The following is a 24931-nucleotide window of genomic DNA, read 5'->3' on the forward strand; positions in this document are numbered from 1 at the left end:
ACGCATTGCTTCTTGCTCCGGTCCTGCGGGGCCTTTATAATATATTGGAACTCCATAAGTAAAAAAAACTGAACTATCATAGTAATGGAAGTCTCCAGTCTCCTCGAGGCCGGACACTCCCATAATTGAGTTCTTAACTAATGTAGTTCCAATATAGGCCTAGAAGGACCCCGCAGGGCAAGAAAGCCATGCACATTTTTGCAGTCCCTGTGTAGTCGCCAGGTTTAAGGGCTGTTCTCAGTGGCAACTCCTAAACTACACTGGGGCACCTGGGGTCAACCGGTAGTGTTGGTCCTCTACCATGGGGTTTTTTGCAATGTAGGCGCTTGCGTCTGCATAGTTTTCCTCTATGGGGTAAAAAAAATCTCACCATGTCTACATCCGGGGGGCACTTCAATATGAAATGGATATAGATGTAGGGCTGGCACTTTCGCACTAAGGGGCATTCGGGGAGAGCAAAATGTAAAAAATATGGGGTCATTGGCATTGGGTCAAGTGAGAGCATGAATTTTGGCATTCGGTGAGAGAAAAATGTAAAAAAATATGGGGTCATTGGGTGAGAACATGACCTTTTTTTTTTTAATGGAATCTTTGGGTGAGAGCCGAAACAGCGCCACAAAAACCTCGAAAATCGAATATCTAGTTCTAAATGGCTTCAAATTTCATTGTTTTTTCAAAATAAGTAACAAAATCAGTGAAAAATGGAAAATTAGGGGTCTTTGGGTGACAGAGCATGTGTTCGTAAAAAAATATGGGGTCTTTGGGTGACAGCGATGCTGAAAAAGGGGGGTCTTAACAGCCCTACATACGCCGTCACCTCCAAAGTTGGGGGTCTACATATACACTTTTGTTATTTGATATCGCATGATCTTACCATGTCAACATCCACTCTTTTGCTAAGTTGATTTGGAGGTTGTAATTTATCATCATGTCAATATAATGCTGATATAAGTTGACATGGCAAGATTATTATGTTGCCAAAAGATTATTATGTTGCCAAAAGATTATTATGTTGCCAAGTCGAAGCAGTACATTGAAAACTTTTTTGAAGGCTGAAAGTGACGTCATCTTATCAATATTCATTTTTAAAGAAATGGAGCTCAGACAAACTGGCATAATTAATATTCATTTTTGTTAGTGACCGAATAACCCAAATTTATTGATAGTCATCCGCATTCAACCTTTGACCTATTAAAAACAGCTCGCATTTATCGTGCAGCGGCAGCTCGTCATTTTCACAGTGTTGCTGGCTGAAACCATACGAAACATACTATACTGGTAAATTTCACATGTTCATGACATTGTAGATTTAATCTTAGTTTTCGTTAAATAAGAAGAAGAATTGTCACATTTTCTCTCAACTATGATAAATGTGTTCATTAAAATAAAGTATGAAAGCATAATTATTGATAATGACATGTGCATGATATGCACTAATGCAGGTGTATTGCAATCAATGGAATGCCAATCATCACACAATGATCATGCCAATGCAATGGGTAATGGCGCAATGATGTAGGTATCACAGGCAAACCTTAGTTAACACATTTGCTAGTCAGCCAAATTACCGAAAATGTCAATGCATATTTACATCGAAATTTAAAACAACTGGCCGAAGTCTGAAGAAGGAAACCTACATAAATATGTTTTCTCTATAGGGGAGATTGGGGTTAGTTGAAACATTTTTCACAAAATCGTCTTTTTAACGCAAACCGATTACTTTCAAGAAACACTAACCATATCAGTATAAACATATACATACATGCTACAAATACAGCCTTAAACTTTGTTGGACCTGCTTATTCATATCATATAATCCAATTTGAAAATTTGAAAAAAAGTGTTTCAACTAACCCCACCCCTGGGGAAGTTGAAACATAGGGTGGGGTTAGTTGAAACACAGCTTGTAAAAATTTCAAAATAATTATTATTGTGTTGTTAGGGTTATACTTCCCTTGAAGGCACCCTTAAACATACAATCAGTGTGAAAAAATGTATAAATAAATATGTGGGAGTGCGGGTCAATACTTTGGACACAAGGTGACGAGTGTCACCATGGACCAAAATATGAGAAGCCTAAAATATTATAAAATGTACTTTCTGTGTGCACTTTTTGCTTGTATTATTACTTTTTAACCATATTATAGCAATTTTGAAGAAATGGTAATCATGTTACAAATTTTTAAAAAGTCAACTTTTTAACCATATTTTTCTATGCGATTTTCACGTGTCAACTAACCCCACCTCAAAAGTTTCAACTATATAAAACCCCGGTGCCTATTTTTATTCATTACACAAAATAAGAAATACAATAAAACTTTTATTTAACATTATTCTGGGACTAGTGCTTATGATACTCAAAAATAATCCCCTGAATCTTCAAACAACATGGAGATAACGATCTTTTTCTGAGGGGTATAAAAATTAGTCAGTAAGTCAAAAAACAGATATTCCTTCCCCAAGCCAACACTGGTGGGGCATCAGTGCTGTTGCTAATTTGGTGGATGACCCTTACTAATACCTATTACTAGGTGCCAGTATTTTACCAAATTAATTTTTTGTGTCAGAAAAAATACAATGTTTCAACTTACCCCTGCTCCAACCAACCCCAATCTCCCTACTCCACTTGACCCAAATATATGATTTTTATGGTGATAAGACAATCACACATGGAATTTTAGGGGATTTTGATAGCACTGGGATTAGCAGTTCCATTAAAAAAGCTGCTATCATAATGAGACTAAGAATCTAGAAACACCCCGAAATGCCGTTTTGGGGAATTTTGCTAGCTGAATCTTTTTGATGAAAGTCAATCTTTGACAAGATGTAACTTTGCTACGCCTACGGAAAGTGCTATGAAAAAAAGGTTTTCAGTTTTGGCTTTGTTTACTCAAGGGCTTTAATTTGATATATAAAATGATGCAGTTTGATGGCAAATTTGAATTCACCTAGCATACCTAAATGATGGCCAATGTTTAACATGGTCAAACTTCGTGGTTTATATACCGGCTCCATACATTCGATGTATGAAACTATTGCTATGTTGCATGTTGGACGTTACAAGATTACATGTACAGGATGTATCATGCATCATGTACATATAGTACTTATGTGCTATAGTGCATGAGTGCCATGCATGCAGTAGCTCGTTCACGTAGTCGTAGTGGTATACGTCGAACAACTGGATACAAGCACAACGTATGGACCAATATATTTTTGTAAACATTTTAGGCCTATAACAAAATGTATATTTCGTACAAATTGTACAGCTATATAGTTTCTACCCTATGACCTGTACATTGTAAAAGTTGCCTGTTAAATCAAAGTGTCCGCAAAAAAGTGGTCATCGCAAGTATCTCTGATGCTGAAAACTAAGGATATTCACGCAGGGACAGGCCAAAAACCTTACCTCGATCGTAAAATCCAGCCGATGCATGTCATAAATAATTCATTATTACATTGTGTAAATGTCACTGATTGTGTCCATGTATTGTGTATTGCACCTGCGATCTCGCGCGAGAGCAGTTGTCAAGCTGAATTTATACTCGATCGCTGGATCACCACGTGAATTCGCCTCTCGAAAACCTCTACGAGGTTGTTGCATCGAGCACGCTGACTGGCTTAGCAATTATCAAAGTAGTTTTGTAAACCAATCGGGTTAGGCGTACTTTACTGGCGAGTCACATTAATTAATACCGTAAAAGGCCGTCGCGTTCATTGATTGGCTTACGATTTCAAAGAATGGCTTTTGCAACCAATCACAATACGGGTTATATTTTGCATACGTCCACGATGACGTCATGCCACGGTGCCACGAGGCTGGCTTCGAGCGAGTGGTATAAAGTCAGTTTCACACCTGTGTTTTATGGAGCACATCCACAGCGCATTTGACAGATAAAAATGAAAGTGGCAATTCTGAGCAACAGGATTCCATGAAATGGACGATTATGTAAGTTATTCTACAGGATCGGTAATAATTAACAGCTGGTCTGAGCATATTGAAGTTTGTAAGTTTGTGATTTCGTATGTTATGTGCAATTAATATTATAGGAAGCTTAAATTGGCAGGCTGTCATGCAATTCATCCGTCTCTTCCGAACATATATGGACGTTCAGGGCAAGTCATATTGAAGTATGACTTGCCCACACAGGGTACCGGTATATCGTAGTGGTTTTGAGACTGTTGCCTCTGGCCTACTATATAACTATGCATGCAGTTGCGGTAACTACAAATTTTGAAAGTTAATCATGAGGACTTGTTGAAGTTGTTCTTGGTTGGTGGTCAGATTTCATATTGTCTGTGTGGCATTCCTTTACCTTATGTTTTTTTTATTTTTACATATATTATAGGTATCCAGGCAAACCTTAGTTAACACACTTTGCTAGTCAGCCAAATTCGCCGACAATGTCAATGCATATTTACATAGAAATTTAAAACAACTGGCCGAAGAAGGAAACCTACATAAATATGTTTTCTATACTTCACTTGACCCAAATATATGAATTTTTATGGTGATAAGACAATCGCACATGGAATTTTAGAGGGATTTTGATAGCAGTTCCATTAAAAAAAGCTGCTATCATAATGAGACTAAAGATCTAGAAACACCCCCGAAAAGCCGTTTTGGGGAATTTTGCTAGCTGAATCTTTTTGATGAAAGTCAATCTTTGACAATAGAGACCTTGCGAAATGAAGTTACTTTAACTTTAACTTTAACGTCTAGTGGATTATAGAGGATTATGTATTCAAAACACCTTGGTTTTGAATACATAATCCTCTATAATCCTCGGCTCTAGATGTTAAAGTTAAAGTTAAAGTAACTTCATTTCACAAGGTCTCTTTTATGTAACTTTGCTACGGAAAGTGCTATGAAAAAAAAGGTTTTCAGTTTTGGCTTTGTTTACTCAAGGGCTTTAATTTGATATATAAAATGATGTAGTTTGATGGCAAATTTGAATTCACCTAGCATACCTATATATTAAATAGCTGCCTTCTGGGCGGGTTAGGTTAACGTATAACACTGTACTTCCACAAGGCAGCTATAACATGTGAGAATAAAAACCTCTAAACTAAAGAAACGCTGTCTGTATTTTGTACGTGTGCAGGCCTTGTACCAAAATAATCCAATTCCCAAGTTTTGAGGCTAAGCCGTTTTGATATAGAAGAAGTACATGTGTTTCACAAATGCCCCATGGTAGGTATGTGATCCTTCCTTCCCGGAGCATGCGTAATCGTCAGCCACTTTCAGCATAGGGAAATTGTGCACCGGTTGCCATTTTAGAAATTCATTACCGGTATCGTAGTGAATTTTACGCTGACTAGATTAAATTTTTTTAAGAATAAGAACATACAGATTATAGTATTCAGCAAATTACTTCCGTCTGCTCTGTCTAATTATCGCGTAAAAAGAACTAGGTCACATGTTGATGTTTGACTAGCGAACGAGGTGCCGATGAGATGATGATGTGATTCAATTAGCCCCAATCACCCCACTTCCGTATACGCTACAGTTTGTCTACTCTGAAGTACAAAGTGACAACGCTCGCGTATACAGCGCGTAAACAGTAGGCTTACGCAGTGCAGCGTCTCTGCTGAGGTATGCCGCATGCGTGCCTTCAAAAGCTTTCAAAGTTGGCACAATGTGGGCGTCCGCGTCGGTACTTTGTACTTCAGAGTAGACTGACTGTATTAACTCTGCAAAAGTGGCAGACTGCTGATCAATATGCTGAAAACTATAGAATCACTTCTGAAGTTCATAAGGTCAAGTTCAAGGTTAATTTATATATTTTGCTGCAATTATTCTTCAAATATCTAATAAGAAGAAGCTAAATTGAATATACATGTATGCGGTGAATAAATGTAGTTTTTTTTGTACATGAAAATGTTTATTTTGTGGAGATTGCCTGGACATGATATAATACTTATGATTTTGAATGCTTAAGACTTGTTCTAAGTCTGACTTTTGTGACTCGATTGTCAGAAAACATGCGAAAATACATGTTCTTGGCTCTTACAGAAATTAATAAAATAGTGAATCAGTTAGTACTAAATGAATTTTAATGATTAGAATTGAGCTATGCTGCATTTGACAGAACTTGATAATATTTTTTTTAATCCCAAAAATATAGTGCTGTATTTTCCTGGAATGGGGAGTAGGTACTGAATTGTTTTTTTGAATCTATGGAAGTGAATCAAAATTGTAAACTATCATCATCAATGTCAACTCGGCCCTGATTTGGTAAAATGATCTAACTTGAAATTAAAATTGTTGTTTTGAGGAAAAGAGCTTTAAAGTTTGAACACTTGACATTTTTCTTTTTGAATAAAATAAATTATTAAACAGATCTAATGTCTTAGAAAATATAAAAATCTCATTATTTGGTGGCATGGTGGTGATTTGAGGATGTCACCAATGGAAAGAGCGCCCTCACATTACCCATGATATGGATTTATCTCAAAATGTCCAATTTCAAGTTAGATCGTTTTACCAAATTAGGGCCGAACTGTAGTAGTCAATTTTCTAAATTAAAACAAGCATCTGAAATCTGTAAACCCAATCTTAGGCACAAAAAAAATGGTTTGGTTGCCCTCCGTGACGGACCGAAAAAAATTAGAAATCTTGGGTCGGATTTTTTGTTTCAATCATTTGCTTTAAAAAGAAACCTTACTTAAATTTTGACAGATCAAGGATATTTTATATTAGTTATTCACTCATTTTATTAATTAAATGCCTATTTGATTAAAAACAAAAAGTATTTCCATTTAAATTCAGTCCAAAAACACTCAAAGTTTAAACTGAAATGTTCAAGCATTTGTCAATTAGTCAAAATGGAGGAAAAAAGGAATAAGAGCCCATTGAAAAAAAAAAATAATAAAAAAAAAATAAAGTATCGACCGACTAACCCTTCAAATTTTTGTCTTGGAAGGGCAACCAAACACATTTTTTTACTTTATTATGTTAATGCAATTATATGAATTATTCAATTGTGTTTGGGTCAGAATTTAAAAAAGTTAGCAATTACAGTTTCTGTCTACACAGGTACAGATCTTTCAAAAACACCATGCTTATCATATTTTGACATCTATTTCTGCATAATGTATATACTTAATCCTATTCAATGTCATTTTTTCTTCTTTATGCAGATAATGGCAGATACATGTATATATAGATAAAAACTGCAGTCATCATGTCCAATAACAACCAAACACCTGGTACATCCTCACCAACCCTGCCAAGGGGTTTGGTGAGCAGGAGAGGGGGCTTGGTGAACCCATCAGAACGGATGACATCGCTGAGACCTCCCAGAGATTTAACCCTAGGAGGAAAACCAAAAGTAAGATTGCGTTACTAAATTATAGTTCGTTATTTATGATAGACCTGTTATCAACTGTCGTATGTGTCGTATTATCGTCGATATGGCCCTAAATCCAACACTTCAAAAGAAATTGTCCTTTTTCAACACTTTACGACACAAATCAAAAAGAAAAAGAAAAGAAATTTTCATGCTATTTTGTCTAAATAAGCTTAACGTACGATCATGTTTTCATCAGAAAGTCGAAAAATTACCCCCGAAGTTGACCCGAACCCAGAAGTAGAACGAATCAGGAAGTATGTTTACACCAGAAGTCAGTGATCGTAACTCATATCGGCATGATTTTAATTAGCTTATCTATCGACTTTTTCAGCATTTATTTGATCTCATTGGAAAGTGGAGTTTCGACACGTGTCGATTATCGTATTTTTTCACCCGACGCAGTTTTGAATTAGAAATCATGTGTCGATAACAGGTCTAATTTATGATCAGTATTTTGCGTATAATGAGGTTTTCTGTGCTCAGTGGATCTATTTAGAGGTTAATAACTGCGCATCGGTTATTTGGAGGCATTGTGAAAAATCTAAACATTTTGCCTTTGGAACCGAGGAATATCCCGAGGCGCAGCCCGAGGATATTCGAGGTCCAAAGCAAAATGTTTAGATTTTTCACAATGCCTACTATATAACCGATGCAAAGTTATTAACCTCATTCATAACCGTCACTTTGATCTTTAAAATTAACAAAATAACACAAAATTTTCCTCAAAAGTTTGTAAAAATAAACAATTCTTACATCTTCCCTTTCCCAAAATCGTTCAGGCTAAAACAAAACGACCAATAACAAAAGTGCGTATCAGAATCTGTGCAAATATGGTAGCGCAATCCAAATCTGCAGCCAGCAGCAGCAGCCAGTTCGTTGGACGCACATTAACACGGGCGCACGCGAGAAGTCAATTGTGTGCGACATTGGAACAATTACGCATTTTGCGGTCAATTGTGAGATATTAATGACCTCGATTTGCGTTAAGCGTTTTCACAAATAATAAAATATGATTGGATCGCACGCAACATCATTATTTTTGGCGTAAAACAACGAGGTGACGATAGATGCACTCCAGCTGCTTTATTCTATAAATATAACCAGAAAACAATTAACCTCATCCACTTCCACTGCGCATAGAAAATTTCAGAAAAATGTTAGAACGTTGTTAAGGTAAGCTGACAATATTATTTATAAAGCCTACCCAGTCGCACTGCAGTTTTTAGCGGGATCCCGCAAATGGGGCGTACCTCATCCCATTTTTTCACACTTCTGTAAGTAGCAATTAGCACCTCTTGAGTTTTCCGATAAAATCAATAGTAGTGGCACCAGTCGCGGTACACCGCAGTAGGACGGACTTCTGCACTAGTGCACATTGAATAAACAATGTTCATTGTTTACTCTGGTTTAAATCATGGGTCAATATAACTATATAGATTCTAGGGAGTGTGTGTGAAGGTGTGATATTGGATGAATATAACTGTTTACTGTTACAGTATTACCCAGCTATTGTTGATGGTATTGGTAGCTAGTGATTTTTGTTTTACGGGCGGCACTAGTATTGTGTTAGCATGGTGCTGTGTGCGATGTATTAAATTTGTGTTTGAGCTCTGTTTTGGCATGTTTGGGGGTTTATAAGATATGTCCGAAAACTGGGGTTGATACTTCGATTGTATTAATACTACTAATACCGCTGCACGTCGATCTTTTAAGGGTAAGGCATATACAGATACAATCTACAATTCTTCATGTCAAAGTTTCACAAAAAAGAAACACACAGGATGTTATTTCCTCATAGGCCTATTTTGTTGAACGGATCATCGTCATTCCTCTCATACCGGGGGGTAGAGGGGGGGGGGGGGAGTAGGCGATCTTCAACCACAAGTAAGTAGCAATTAGCACCTCTTGAGTTTTCAGATAAAATCAAGGGTCACTACTTAGTGGCACCAGTCGCGGTACACCGCAGTATGACAGACTTCTACACTAGCCTGGTCAGAGATATCTGCCTGCCCAGACCTGGCCCTTGGTCCGATTAATATTTTGGAGAAGTTTCACTACCATGTGCTTCATAAAACAACTTTACATGATCATCGGAAAAAAACATATTGAAAATTTGAAAACATGTAGGCCAATAATTTAGTAGCCTACCATGGCAACAGTTGATTATATTATTTCTGGAATGTTGCCAACATACCCTTTACCCCGAGACTAGTATACCAAGACATCTAGTTGTAACCATGGTAACACAGGACGACGGTCTTTGTGGTCAATGTCTGGTATACGTACGTACAACCAATCACAGCACTAGCTGGAAACAAGTTCACCTTATTATAATTTTATGAATGGGCTGTTGTCAACATGTTACTCGATCCCGGGGTACTCGATTCATGAATACTGTATCTCAATTGACCAGCTAATTACGGGGGTCATAGGCAGCCACGTTGTTTCATAATTATAGTTTCCGCCAATCTTCCTGGCCAATAATGGGGTTGTAATTTTCTTCGGAAGGGGGGGGGGTTGTCACAAATATATTGGGGGGGTCATAAATTTTTTGGAAAGATGACCAAAATTAATGGAGGGAGTCACAAAAATACTGGTTTCAATACTATTTTAACCTGTTAACATGGTTATTTGGGTAAGGAGTAAGCCTATCGGTGCTGGTGGGTGGGGGTCATTTTGACGAAATAGGGGGCAATTTTATTGACGCCAACTTTTGGAAAAGTTGGGACAACCCCCTCCCCGAAGAAAATGATAGCCCTTATCTATGGGCTGGACAATAATAATTATGAGCCCGAGGGGGATTTCAAAACGGCTTGCCAAAAATCAATTCTCCCCTAGGCCTGCCAAAAAATGCTTGCCTTTCCTCTCCAATTCCAATTTATTTTGCATCTATTTACTTTTTCAATAATAATTTCAATTTTTATGGGCCTTATAAATGATAAAGATCTGATAATTAATCAATATTTACAGATATCGGCACGTGCATGCATCTCCCGAATTTAATATACACGCATGACCGTTATCACAGATTTATCAATATTAAGTTTCTTCTTGTTTCTGTTTTGTAAAATTTTTCCTGCTTGTCTCACAATATCGCCAATATCATATAACCAATAGGCCAACCAATATCTAGAGCATTCGAATATGTGGATTGGAATTAAAATTTAGGGCATAAAAAAGAAAATTTCGAAAGTTAACGTGTTAATACATATTTTGCGGAAATGGTGCCGGCAGGTAAAATAATTATTAATTATAATTAATGAGCTCTGAAACTTCTAATCACTACGCAATAACATCGTGCTATGAGTTTATTTTCTCTCATTCATTCATCAAAAATGACCACGTGATCATTAATACGCCGTGATCTCGTGTTGGAAGCATGTTTTGGGCGGGGCCTGATGTAGTTGGCCCCTGGATTTTTTTTAAATATACGAACAGGTGGAACTTTTTTCTGACTGAAGTAAATACTAGTAAATATGTCTAAGGAATCAAACTTTGATTCTCAAGCATGCGTTTTAAATAAAGGCTCTGACATTTCGATTGCGGCCAAATATAATAATCTCATTGAAAGAAAATCGAATTGGCCAAAATACTGCAGATTGTAGGCTAAATGTTTTTGATTTGAACTGGCCGGCAAAACGAAAATCGAAGTGGCAAATGCAATGCAGATTATTATAATATTATTGACTTGTGGCTGCCAAATCCTATGTGTGAACTGCCAAATCCCATGTAATTGATTTAATCTGGCGATTAGGATAGAGTTGTAAACACGGCTGCCAAATCCAATGTGTGAACTGTCAAATCCCATGTAATTGATTTAATCTCGCAATTAGGATAGAGTGGTAAACAGAATTAACAGATTAGCTCATTATACCATTGAATGCTCAAATAATGTTAATTGGGCCGGCGATTCAATCAGGAGGTCAGTGGCGTAGCTGCTGGGGAAGCAGGGGCAATTGCCCCCTGGCAAAATTGCCTATTTGGGCCCCCGCCCCTAGTGCAAGGAAAAAGAGGAAAAGGAGGAGAAAGAGGAAAAAGAGAGGAGAGAGGGAGAGGAGGGGCTAAGAGATGGGGAATCCATACGATATGCAATACCATACGATTATTATCAATAAGCCTGGCAAAAATTGTCTATTTGGGCCCCGCCGCCTACCCCCCAAGTGCAGGAAAATTTGGTGGATTTGGGCCCCCGCCCCATACAGGCTTGCCCCCCTGGAAAAAATCCCAGCTACGCCGCTGCAGGAGGTGTATATCGGCGATCAGATCATGACAACCTACGGAATGGATAATTTGAAAAAATACTGGAAACAAGGAAATACTGTAGGCCTACATTGTCACAAACGTTTCCAGGACTATAATTATTTTTATTAATGAAGCTTGGTTGATCATATACATGAAATTGATACAACTCGATTAAAAAAGTAAGACTTTGAAGCATGTTTTAGATCGCCCAATGTTTTCATTTATTCAAATATACTAATTAAAATTTTTAATAAGTACATTTTAAGGAGTTTAAGCGCATATAAAATTATATAAAAATCAGATTTTTTTCTCTCTTGGGAAGATTTATTATAAATATGGACTATACTTTTCAGCATAACTTCTGATTCTGATATCGTAGAAAAAAATATGCAGGGAATGCTTGCTCCCTCCTTTCTAGAAATACCCTTGAAACTGGGAAAGATTGCCCTTTCAAGACGTGTAGTAGGGGTGTATGAAAACACGAGGCGATTGTGCAGATTTTTTAATGCGGAAAAGGGGATTGCCGTCATGCCGTGTATTGCATGCGACGAGCGACTGATGTTTTCAGGACAGTTATCTGAAGTTTTCGCGGTATAAAAACAGTTCTATAACCCATGTAACATTACCACGAGGAATGTTATAATTATGTTACTATAGGCTCATTTATCGGTATGTTGAAATCGAAAACCTTTCTAGGTTATACCCAGGGTCTATAGTTAAACCATTTTTACCAATTTACCAGCGATTTCAAAATGAGTCCTATTTTCAGGGTCATTTTTTAATAAAGAAATCAGTAGTCCAGAATGGCTCCCAATCGGCTTTTAAAAAGCTATGATCCAAAAGCTTCAACCCCGCCAGGCCATTTCCCCTACCAGTTATATGTTAATTAACAATATAAACATGATTTAAGATAAGAGTTTCAAATCAGTGACTTTAGGTAGGCCTATGTAAATAGATCGGTGCAGGAAGCTTACGCATGTAGGCTTCGTATTGGGTTGATGCGATGGTGTTTATTGATCAGTCTCACACTTTTCGGTGATAAAACAGATTAGCTGATAACAACTAATTGTGTCGGTGGCCTGCATGTATAAAAAACAATAGATGCTGTGGCGTCCGTTCTACTGCAGGAAACCTTATAAATAATATTGTCAGCTTACCTAACAGTTAACGGTTTTTGCAGGGTATGTTACTATAATACCGTATTAATAACTTATTAAATAATTTTCAATTTTTTTTTTCTTCTAGAAATCCTTCAAACCAAACATTCCAGTCAGAAAGGACAGAACAAGAGATGAGTAAGTAATTAAGGGATCTGGAATGAGCGTTTTGAGCATTTCGACAGTATTTATTATGGGACATGAGAGCACATCAGACATATCGAATTGCATTCTGAATACGAAGAATGTCTTTCTGATATCAAATAATTTTCATTTTTGAAATTCACGATATAATACAAATTTTATTTTATTATTAAAATTTGATATTTTTCACATTTTGATATATAACAGTCCTCGAAGTAAATTTTATAAATCTAATGATATATTCTTAAAGTGTATGTAGCTGGGAGGAAAAGCCGACGATCAATTGAACATTTTGACCTTTCATATTGAAGATATGGATTTTTGTCAAAAAAAGACCAAATTTTTTTTTGTGTTTTGGGAAAAAATCCATATCTTCAATACGAGAGGTCAAAATTTTCAATTGATCGTCGGCTTTTCATCCCACCTACATACACTTTAAGTACATATTATTAGATTTATTAAGTTTACTTCGAGTAGGCCTACTGTTACATATCAAAATATCAATTTGCAATCTTTTGCCATAAAATGTGTATTACATTGCGAATTTCAAAAAATCAAAATTATTTGATATCAGAAGGACATTCTTCGTATTCAGAATGCAATTCGATATGTCTGATGTGCTCTAATGACCCACAATAAATACTGTCCAAAGGTTCATACCCCACCCTTAAGAGCAAATTATTTTGAATGGTGCGCTTATTTCTTTGGTGTCCCTGGCAAACATTTTCCATGCAGGTTTTCAACGGGAGTTAAAAAAATTGTGCATACACATGCACAATTGGCTGTTCCATTTAAAATCCACACCACCCCTGTGGAAGATGTTGAAAATATCTTTCACAGAGGGAGTATGAATTTCAAATGAAATGAACACATTTAAGGTAGCTCCATTTGAATTTCATACACTCTCTGAGAACGATTCAACCTGAATCTTCCACTGCCAATGTGTTCATTCCATTTGAAATTCATACTCCCTCTGTGAAAGATATTTCTAAAATAAGGTATTTGAAACTGATAAGGGAAATGATTTAACCCCATGGGTACTACTGCCTTTCTTAGAGAGTCCCTGATTGGTTAATCACATAATATAATAATCTCAGTAACCAATCAAAATAGAGCTTTTAGATCTCTTGGTACTTTTAAGCTCTATCCCCTTCAGCCGTACTGACTATTCTTATCATATCTATATGGTTGGCTCAATACATGGCACAGCCCTCTTTGTAACCAATGAAAATAGTTCTTATAGAGGCGGATAAATCGGCTGGTATAGTCCGTATACCTTCCTCGAGGCAGTAAAATAAAATCAATTTTGTGATTTTCTCAAAAACTGCTCTTTTATACAGGAATCTGTTATGCTAGTTGATTCCTTGAGTAATTTCCTTTCTGAAAGTGTATACTTTATATAAATATCATCATTACATAGACAATAAACAACAATATGTAAATTACTGCCTTAAGAAATTCATACAGACTAGTGTGCATGGGGTTTATGTATTTTGTTTTGTAGACCGACGGAGAGTACTTCAGCATCATCTTCATCAACCTCAAGAGAACATGAGAAGAGATCACACAAGGATGGTAATAACAGAGGAGGTCCAGGCGGTAGAGGACGAGGAAGAGGAAGAGGAGGGCGGAGGCAGCTTGAGACGATACAGACACACTCCATATTTGAACAAGGACCTATGGAAAGATCCAAAGGCCGTAAGTATTGAAGTGTGACCAGATGTGACACGATCTGGTCCATGGGGCCCAACGGAGGCATTTTTGAAAATTGAGTTACTGTAATTATCACATTATACATACAATAGGCTATCATTTACTGAAAACATCAAATGCCTAGCATACTTGGTTCCAAAGTTAGGAAGTTTTTTGATGTCTATTTTCTTATGTATTTTATTGTTTTTTACTCCATATTTTTACCTTTATATCAGTTTCATATTTGCCGCCTTTGCCCCCATGGACCAGATCGTGTCACATATTGAGTTTATTCATTCATTGTCCCTCATAGCAGGTTGGTTGTTATTTACAAGCAAATTGTTACATTACTTAATTGGTTTTCACATCTGGTTGGTAGTAGACTTTAAGATAGTAGATCAACTTCAAACTTGGTATTGTGATAGTACCATATGGTGGCCTGATGTGCTTTATAGTTTTGTGTCATGTTATTTGCATATTTATGAATATTAATGAGCTGAATTTATTTGCATAGTATTTGTATTTATAAACCTTTGTTATTTACACACTTTTGTGTGGGGCCACCTTAATTACAAACCGTGTAATTCTAGTTTAACACATAAGTTTATCAATCCCAGAAAGTTGACGAATGAGGGCGGCAGTCTAGGTAATGACTTGGTATGATTTTGTTGATGTTCAAATATCAATTCATTTGCACTTTTTTCTTTTTCCATCATAATGCACTCTGAATTCCAGGTTGTGCATTGTTCTGTAAAAAATATAAGCCAGCGTGTGCATATATTTGTCATTTTAAATACCAAGGGCATGCCTGATAGGGAGGAGGGGGTATTTACTCCCCTGGCAAGTGCAACTCAAAGTGAAATCAAAAGAAATAGAATATTTCCTTGTTCTTAGTTTAAATATTCCTTGTTCTTAGTTTAAATACCCACACATTTTGTAAACACCTTAAGAGCCAGTCTCCCTTATTATGTACATGAATAAGGGGGGTTGTGATACAAAAAAAAATAGAATTGTCTCTAAAAAATAATTTTGGTACATATTAGCACCAACAACACACATGTAAAATATGAGCGTGCACAGCGCCCTCGTTCAGCTTAAAAAAATTCTTGAAATTTCAGCCTCTCTGAGCCTTACTTGCAAATGGTAAACTTTGGAGGTGCATAACATCGTGCGCAATCATCATCCCAACCTGCATTTTGCATTTATTTAAAGTACCAAATGGTTACATTACAAAAACCAAAAAAAAATAGGGATCTTGTTGGCGCACAAAATCAGCAAATCCAATGATTTGATGAAAAGCGCCCTCGTGCAAACTTCAAAGCATCATAACGGGCTGCGCCATCAAGATCCCAAGTCTGAACAAGTTTGAAATTAAAGACCTCTATGGCAAGTTTCATTTTTCAGCAAAAATTTTTTGGGATTTCGTTGGCGCACCGAGTTAACAGAGGTCAAAGGTCAAAATTTCTTATTTTCGCACATATTTGCACGCCTGTATTATTGCGCGCCAATGTCACCTGACTCTCCGAATAGCATTTCATCAAAGAAGAGGTAATTCTCTGCAAGAACTGAAAAAATTAGCTTGGGATCTCTTGATCTTCATATTTTTCTGATTTTTTGAAAATGGGCTTAGCCTCACTTTGGAGGTCAATTTGACCTCTTTTTCCCACTCGCTGCACAATGCGGGCTTTTTACTGCATCACAAAAAGATGCGCCAACAAGATCCCAATTTTATTTTTCATCGTCTAGCTTCTTTGGCGACCAGTAGAAAAAAAACAAGCAACAGCTAATTGGGATCATGTGGGCGCACTAATATAAAAGAGGTCAAAGGTCACGCTTTGTGCCAAAGTGATGCATATTTGCCTATGTGCAGCACGAAAGTGGAACTTTGACCCGCATAAAAATGTGCGCCAACAAGATCCCATCTTACTTTTTGGATGATTGGATAAAGGGGCTTATGTATAACTGATAACAAGTAAAAAAAAAAGTGGGATCATGTGGGCGCACTAATTCAATAGAGGTCAAAGTTCATACTTTGTGCCGAATTGGCATTATTTTGCCTATGTGCAGCACAAAAGTGGATCTTTGACCCGCAATAAAAATGTGCGCCAACAAGATCCCATCTTACTTTTTGGATGATTGGATAAAGGGGCTTATGTATAACTAATAACAAGTAAAACAAAAGTGGGATCATGTGGGCGCACTAATTCAATAGAGGTCAAAGTTCATACTTTGCAAAAAAATGCAAAATGCAGGTTGGGATGATGATGGCGCACAATGTTATGCACCTCCAAAGTTTACCATTTGCAAGTAAGGCTCAGAGAGGCTGAAATTTCAAGAATTTTTCCAAGCTGAACGAGGGCGCTGTGCACGCTCATATTTTACATGTGAGTTGTTGGTGCAAATATGTACCAAAATTATTTGACATGGTTTTCTTGTACGCGCATGGTCCGCAATGGCTGACTTAGACTGCTCGCTCGCCGATTGCTTGCGGGATTGCCGAGTGTAGTTTGTTTTGGTCTTGGTCACCCGGACCATTTCTTTTTGGTGTTCGCTAAATCTGGTTTCAAATTTGCGGCCTGTTTCACCAACATCGGAGTGTTTACAGTTAGCGCATGGAACCTTTTGTGTACGCTTGATTAAACCAGTACAATTCAGATTACATTTATTTGTTTTGATATTATACAGGTGGGTCTAGTGCCCTTCTTATGGTGGTGGCGGCAGCGGGATGCATCGTTTTTCTTCAAAGAGCGTTGGTGGAATGAAGAAAGGTGGCATTAAGAATGAAGAATATGATTTCGGACATGCTGGCAGAACTGCTGCGGGATGATGTAAGAGTTATTATATTTCTTTGGATTTGGAGAGTAAGGTATTGTTTTTAGCCGCTGTTGTCCATCTATCATCTATCTATAACATTTGCTGAGGAGAACACCCTCAAAAATTTTTTAAATTCTGGTTTTTACACGATTGTAATGTACTTTAGTCAATAAAGATACTCTGCAAAAATCAAGACTTTAGGTGCTGTAGTTTTGTCAAAATCTGAGATTTTGAATAAAACGATGGAACCGGCGTTTTATTATTACGATGGAAATATTAGTCGAACACCTATGCACAGTACGTACACGGTGTGCGGGATACATATACACACACACCCCGAGGGATCGTACCGTATTACAACCGCGGGAGAAACATGCATGGGCGCTAGTAATAAATTACAATTTTCTATGTTTTACCTCACTTGCTCGGCTCAAAATTAAAAGGGGACATCTGACAGTAAAAGCTAACATTTTATGGGAAATAAATACTAATCTATTTTTACAGAAATGTTATAATATGGTTTTAAGTAAAACAAGGAGGCAAATTTTACACCCAAATATAATGATGTCGCCTTTATTATTTGAGACGATAAATGCACAACAACGCCTAAAAACAATACCTTAAAATTATCATTCTTAAGGTGGTACTACACCCTTGATAAATTTGTGACTATTTTTGCATTTTTCTCAAAAACTAATAACACACTGGTAAAAAAAGTATATTATAGGGGCAAGGAATCCAGTTACTACACTGGAATTTCAGTGACTCAAGACAAGCGGTACGTTATTTATGATAAGGAAAGAGGAACCGCTACTACCTCATTTCTTAACATATATAATGAACCACTTGTCTTGAATCACTGAAATTTCAGTGAAGTAATTGGATTCCTTGCCCTTGCAGGAACTTGCTCAAGTGTTTAAGAATTAATTAGAAGGCCCAACAAATTGTTGTGTTGCCCTTACCTTTATTTTTTGTGTATTTTTTTTCTATTGGTATACCAACTAAACAATTTCCAACCTATGATAAGAGGTCAATATTTTTGTATACCTAAGCACAAATCTTGATTAAATATTTGATCAAATTTTTGCCTTTTTTCCACTAAAATTTCCAATACAATTATGTTATTGTTCTTTTCTCAGTTCATAGATGATCCAAATCTTCCTAAAGCCAATGAGAGGTATAACCCTGTCCATTTTGGAATGAGTATGACCCATACCAATGACAATATTGTTCTTTTCTCAGTTTATAGATGATCCAAATCTTCCTAAAGCCGATGAGAGATACAACCCTGTCCATTTACCATTAACAGCATCCTTACCAAAGAGGGAGAAGATAGAGAAAAAGAGGAAAGCATGGAGGTAGACGAAAAACAGGAATCAAAGATGGATGTTGATGTAAAAGGTAAAGGAGGTGCTGTCATTGAATTGTAGAGTTTAAAGTGTGTGTGTATATCATATTCATAGCTTTATGAATATACGCAATGTGTTTAATCCAATCACAGATAGTAAATTTTAAATACGCGGATACAAATGTAGGTTATTGAAAAAGTATAATGACTGCGTCTCGTGACGTAGCTAAAAGTACCCTTTACAATGACCATGCCGTGTGACGTGTTATGCATTCTAACAATTTACATGGATGCTGGTCGCCGTATTTGGACATCGCATGATTGCGCGCAAGTGTGATTAGTCGCTAGCGGTATTTCCTTTATCGGCTATTCAATTTTGTACAGGGAAACCAAAAGATATAGTGAAAATTGTGTTTTGTCTTCAAATTTAAAAGAAGAAAATGTGATGTAAATTGAATTAAAAAAGTGACGGTTATGAATGATGTTAATGACTTTGCATCTGTTACATTTTGGGTATTGTGAAATATCTAAGCATTGTGCATGGACCTTGAATAACCCTAGGGGCTGCGCCCATGGGATATTCCTCGGTTCAAAAGCACAATGTTTAGATATTTCACAATACCCTCAAAACAACTGATGCACAGTCATTATACCTCTAATCGTTATTTGGCACAATGCCCAGTGGCGATTCGTCTCGTTAAATTCATGTTACGTACACACTACACATGCATAAATTCTCTTGAATTATAGAACAAGAATCAGATGGCGGAGTATGCCTTACCATGCCACCATCATTTGCTCACTTATCACACTGAATCACAGTTTTATAATTGATATGGTGCCCCCTGGCTCTCTACCTGGCCTCTCTAATTCAAGAAAATTCATGTGTAACATGAATTTAGCCGAGACAAATTGCAAATTGGTATTTTGCCAAACTCAAAGCGAAAGGCATAATTGGGGAATATTCCGAATATCCTTTGCATCCTGTGTTTTAGGTGCAGGGTAGCGGTTAGTGTTGGAATTAGGGTTATGGCTACAGGGTTCGGGTTTATAGTGTTTAGGGGCAAAAGGTATTACTGAATTATTACGAGAGAAAAAATTATTAATGGTTTTCAGGGCACAGATTTGCATATTCCTGATAACAAATTTATGTTGTATAACCCGTATCGAATAAACTCAACTGGAACTGTATAACAATTGAAATGGCAGACATGTTGGTCCTAAGTTCTATGTGACAGGTTCCGCAACCATTCATACCTATCACTTGTTTTATTGTGCGAATTGCCCCGTGTACCTTATGGATGGTGGAATTTTATTTAAATGAGACGTAGTATTCAATAGGGTCTTTTGGAATCCAATAAAGGTGAGAATTTTCCTGTTCTGGGATTTGTTTGTTCTTCACTAACCACTGTCTGTATCTCTTTTAAGTTTTATTGTGTTTTTCTTTACAGTTAAATCAGAGCCTCCGGACAAAGATGTAGAAATGAAGGAGTTTGCCAAACCTGCACTTGTTTCGGACAAACTCAAGTCTACCTCAAAAGTGTCTTCAATGAAGGAGGAGGTCACTTGCGCTTCATTATTTGGAAGCGATAGGTTTGATTCAGAGGGGGAGCTGGTGTTCTTCCAATTACCGGACACCCTCCCTAGTTTCCCGAGTAGTAAGGAGGATGAAGAACGTAAACCAGTTATTAAGCAAGAGAAAGATGCACAGCATCAACAGCAAAAAGAGGTAAGATGTGTACTTGTATCAAGGGCCAATGCGTAGTACTCTGGGAAATCTTGTCATATTGGATTGTCACCATTGGCAGTGGAAGCATAAAAAAATTACGGGGGACAAGCATATTTTATTCTGGTATTACTGGAACATATAAAGCAAGCATGCGAAATGCAAAATGCTAAATGTTCAAATTCAAACTATAATGAAGGTGAATGTTGCTATCTGATTTTTTTTTTTTTTTTTTAAATTTGTGTTTTGAATCTCGTAACCAAAACATGCCTAATTAACGTAATGAAAGAGTCGTAGTAGAGGTTATTTGGGCTATTTCTGTACTGTATCGCTTCATCTATGTTTTAAATGAAGTGTGAAGAAAGTGTTTTCAGGATGTCCAAAATTGCCGAAGAAAAATAATCTTTTGGAATTTGTAAACTTTTATACAGTAAAAACTTTTTCCAGATTAGGGTCTCAGTCGGGAAAGGACAAGAAAATAAATGTTTTTTGCCTTATTGTAAAAAGCTCTTCATGGAACAGTTTTCCACATTAAAAGATGTTGCTCATTGCTTGGACTTTGCCAGTTGGTGAATAGTCTGTAATTTATTAGTCTATGGGTAAACTTTTCCCAATAATTGCATCACACGTAAGAACAATGCTGGCTGGATATGTGGTGGAATAAACAATATATAAACTTTTATGTACCATATTCTCCATCATTAAATCCCTCTCTAATAAACACCCCCCACTATTTGTTTAACCAGTGTTCTATAAATGCTGTCAAATACCATACAGTACCCTATTTCAAGATATCCATGTGCTTCGGCTATTGTTATCAACAGTGTTTACACAATTTATACAAATTCCTTATTTTTGTTCAGCACCACGGCACTGCCAGATGATACTAGTGATGTTTTTAATTGGAATGGTCATTGTAAAAAAGACCTTTAATTAGCGCACTTCTTTTGCAAAATGCAACAACCCTGGGGCGTTAATTATATATGGTATTTGTTTTAAACAAAAATGTCCAATAGTTCGTTCTCTAATTAACCTTGGTTCTTTTGTTTTAATTAACCTCTGTTGTCTTGGTATGCTTCACTAGGATCAGGATACTTCTTCAGAGGGCATGTGTTGTCTTAAAGATCTTCCCGAAGGTTATCTTGGCAAATTGCAGGTGATGAAATCCGGTAAAACAAGACTAGTCTTGGGCAATGTCAAACTAGATGTCTCTATGGGATCACCGTGTGGGTTTTTACAGGTAAATATTTGTGTAGGGGTGTGTGTGTGTGAGGAGGGTTAGTTGGTATTTAAATGCAATTGAGGACAATAAAGACTTAACACATTTAAACCATGGAGGTTCCTGCAAACAAGCACATTCTCGGTGCATGGAGATCTGCAATAGGTCGCAAGTGCATGCCAAATGCATTTTAGAGATATGTCTGCTATTTTTTTCATGCTGTGTATCATACGCAGCTATAATATATGCACACTTTGTTCCTTGGTATGTCGATTAAACATCGTTTCAGACATCCTCGTTTTGATAGCAATACTCAAGTGTACGCGATTGCCGTTGCAGGATTTTAGGGGTGTGTGTGCGTTGTGTGTGGGTATCGCGTCTGTATCAGTATCAATATCAATCTGCCTGTAACAAGACCAAAGTTTGTTCAACTAATATTTTGAAAACAAGTAATAATTTGAAACTAATAAAACAAGTGAATATCTCGAACTGGTATAATCTGATAAGAAAACCCTAACTGTGCATTTATTTGTTTGTTTCAGGATCTTGTTTCCGTCAAACTTGGTGGCGACAAAGGTGGTGAGCTAATAACATTAGGACACGTTAATCACAGAGTAGTATGTACACCAGACTTTGAACAGTTATTACAACTCGGATCATGATGTAGGCCTGATTGAAAGGACCAGCTGATTAAATGCTTACTAAGCCTATGAGCTATAGCTCTGAAACCGGTTCTGGATTAGTCAATCCTGGCATGTAACGGATTGGGAGATCTTGATCAGTCTGAGGCTGGTAGAAATGGAAACAGAGGAGGTTACCTAATCATTCTAGGGTACATTGTGGAAAAACGAATGAGTAACTGTGCAGTACTGTGCAGAGCTTTCTTAATGGTTATGTACCTGCATGTATAATGTGGATTGTTACTACCACTTAACTCTCTTCACGCGGGTGTCGACTGCAGACGACATGTTTCAAATTTTTTTAAAAATTCAAAAATTTCAAAATATTTGGAATCAGCATGAAAAACGCATTTAAATTAGTACAAACAAGCCTAGTATTGGTTCAGTAGTTCTTAAGATAGCTCTTGATATTTTGAGAAAATATTTCAAAACTTCAACATTTTCCGTTGAAGCGCATGGCTAGCACGTACAGCATTAATATGCACCATTGGTGAAAGCTGTGGCAGCTAGACTACTCGAATTGAATGCATTAAATAGTTCTCAGTTACTGCAGAATGAGTTCATGTTTTATCTGACAATACATATTCATTATCAAAAACAGTGCTTATTTTTTGATATTCCTACTTGGAAGGTTTGATTTTGGCATGCTAAGTTGATTGAAAATTACTGTATGGGCATTTTCTAACAAGCTGGATAATGAGCAGACCATGCAGAAATGTTTTTAAAACATTGTAAAATGTGTTTTGGTTAAAACGTTTTAATAAGATTTAAATGTCGGGTTATAATTATGAAGGTCATGGAAAAAATGTTTCATGTAAGGCCAAAAAAAAGGTTTGTCTCAAAGCTCACGAGTGTTTGAAAACAAATGCGAAATGCAATTTTTTTTCTTTAATTCACGACTTGGTATTTTTATGGTATTTTGAGGAAAAAAAATCTGATTTTCACCAAACTTTTCCGGGAAAAAACTAAAAAAATATTTTTTTGAAATTAAAAAATTCTCTGCATTTCTTTTTTTTCTTCAAATCGTACGATTTTACAAATGCGCACGCAAGCTTTGAGACAAACCTTTTTTTTGGCCTAAGAAAACACTGCTAAACCACATTTTAAAAATGTGGTCAAAATGTTATTGTATTTTTTTTTTTGCAAATAAATTATTTTTGTGCTGGCAGAAAATGACCCTGTTTTTTTTACAGGGATAATTGAAATAGAGGATTTATTTGGAGGTTCATAGGCACATCAGCATAATTTGGATCCGTGGCTATTGTGATAGTACAAATGCGCGCAAAAAATTTGGCCATATTGAAGCTTGAATGGTCAAATATTGTTAAAATTGGAACTACTTTATGCAAAAAGCTAAATGGTCAAATATGAGATTAATTTGGTCACGCAATGTACACAGGTATCAATTTTTGCCCCCCAAAACCGTGGCACCTGGGTATGTGCCCACTCTGCCCTATGGTCAATCTACCCATGGGCCTATGTGTACAAAATAATTTTGCAATGAGAAATAGTAAACTGAAGTGTGCAATTTATTTGCAATATTTTCTTGATTTAGTTGTCAGGCATGAGAATTTTCAGTTTAAAACTGAATTCAGTTTTTTTATAGTCAAAATTTCCGCAACTTTATTTAATTTCAGCCTGTTTTTGGTACTTTTTGCCCAATTTCACGCGCATTTTCAGTTTTTTCAGTTTTTTTTAGGAAAGTGCAGTCTCATGCCTGAGTTGTATTTTGATCAGATTGGTACATAATCATGTTTGTAGTCTACTTTGAAAAGATATAAAATTCTATGATAAAAAGTGCCAGTATTTCTTAGACCATCCCAGATGTTGCATGTTGCTGATCATCTTTAATGTTACCGTATTCATTCCAATAAGCGCCCAAGGCGCTTAACAAAGTCATTTTGGGTGGGCGCTTATTTTTTACCTGGTTTACCTAATTGTTTCGTAAGGGGCATTGATTAGAGACAAATTTATGTACGTTATAAAAGGGTCCTGAGACGTTCTAGTAGCTTTTCTGATGCAGAAAATGTATTGCAAGTTTACACAGGACTTGTAGTCTTCCAGCTATTTCACTGTAACAACGTCTATCTGTCATCAACATTAATGGTACTTTAGAAAATACCCTGGGTGGGGCGCTTATTGGGGCATGGGCGCTTATTGGAACGAATACGGTATATTAATTAATAGATATCTGTACAATAAGTGCCATTATTTTTTCAAACAAAAGCATTGAAAACCAAAACTTGCCCATGTTAAAAGTGATATAGAGGGTCTCGAAGCGCGCAGAAATTTTGGGTTTTAAAGCGGAAAACTCCCCCCCCCCACCTTCCTACCACCTAAAACTTTTTGGTCCCCCCTCTTTTAAGGTACAAAACGTTTTGCTCCCCCCCCTTTTTACTAGCCCCCACCAAAGTATTTCTGAACACTCCTTTAAGGAACAAAAATGCAGTGGTCGTATATCGCTTATTCTACAAAATCCGGTGCCAATAGCCTTTTTTCCATTCTTTGCTCCACAAAAACTTTGTCGAGCATTTATTAGGGCATCAAATATGTT

The 24931-nt window shown here is 36.7% G+C and overlaps 1 protein-coding gene across 1 annotated transcript; it reads left to right on the plus strand.

The window, feature by feature from the left end:
- The first annotated feature begins 1193 nt into the window (after window positions 1-1193).
- Window positions 1194-23930, plus strand: LOC140171034 (DNA-directed RNA polymerase III subunit RPC4-like). The gene is made up of 10 exons (XM_072194215.1): window positions 1194-1278; window positions 7144-7334; window positions 12843-12892; window positions 14403-14596; window positions 17276-17298; window positions 18647-18762; window positions 19503-19639; window positions 20204-20481; window positions 21563-21718; window positions 22240-23930. Exons 2-10 carry the CDS (start codon window positions 7188-7190, stop codon window positions 22357-22359), a joined length of 1221 nt encoding a protein of 406 aa, XP_072050316.1. The 5' UTR covers window positions 1194-1278; window positions 7144-7187; the 3' UTR covers window positions 22360-23930.
- The last annotated feature ends 1001 nt before the right edge of the window (window positions 23931-24931 follow it).

Source organism: Amphiura filiformis, chromosome 15, assembly GCF_039555335.1.
Source record: "Amphiura filiformis chromosome 15, Afil_fr2py, whole genome shotgun sequence".
Classification (NCBI taxonomy): Eukaryota; Metazoa; Echinodermata; class Ophiuroidea; order Amphilepidida; family Amphiuridae; genus Amphiura; species Amphiura filiformis.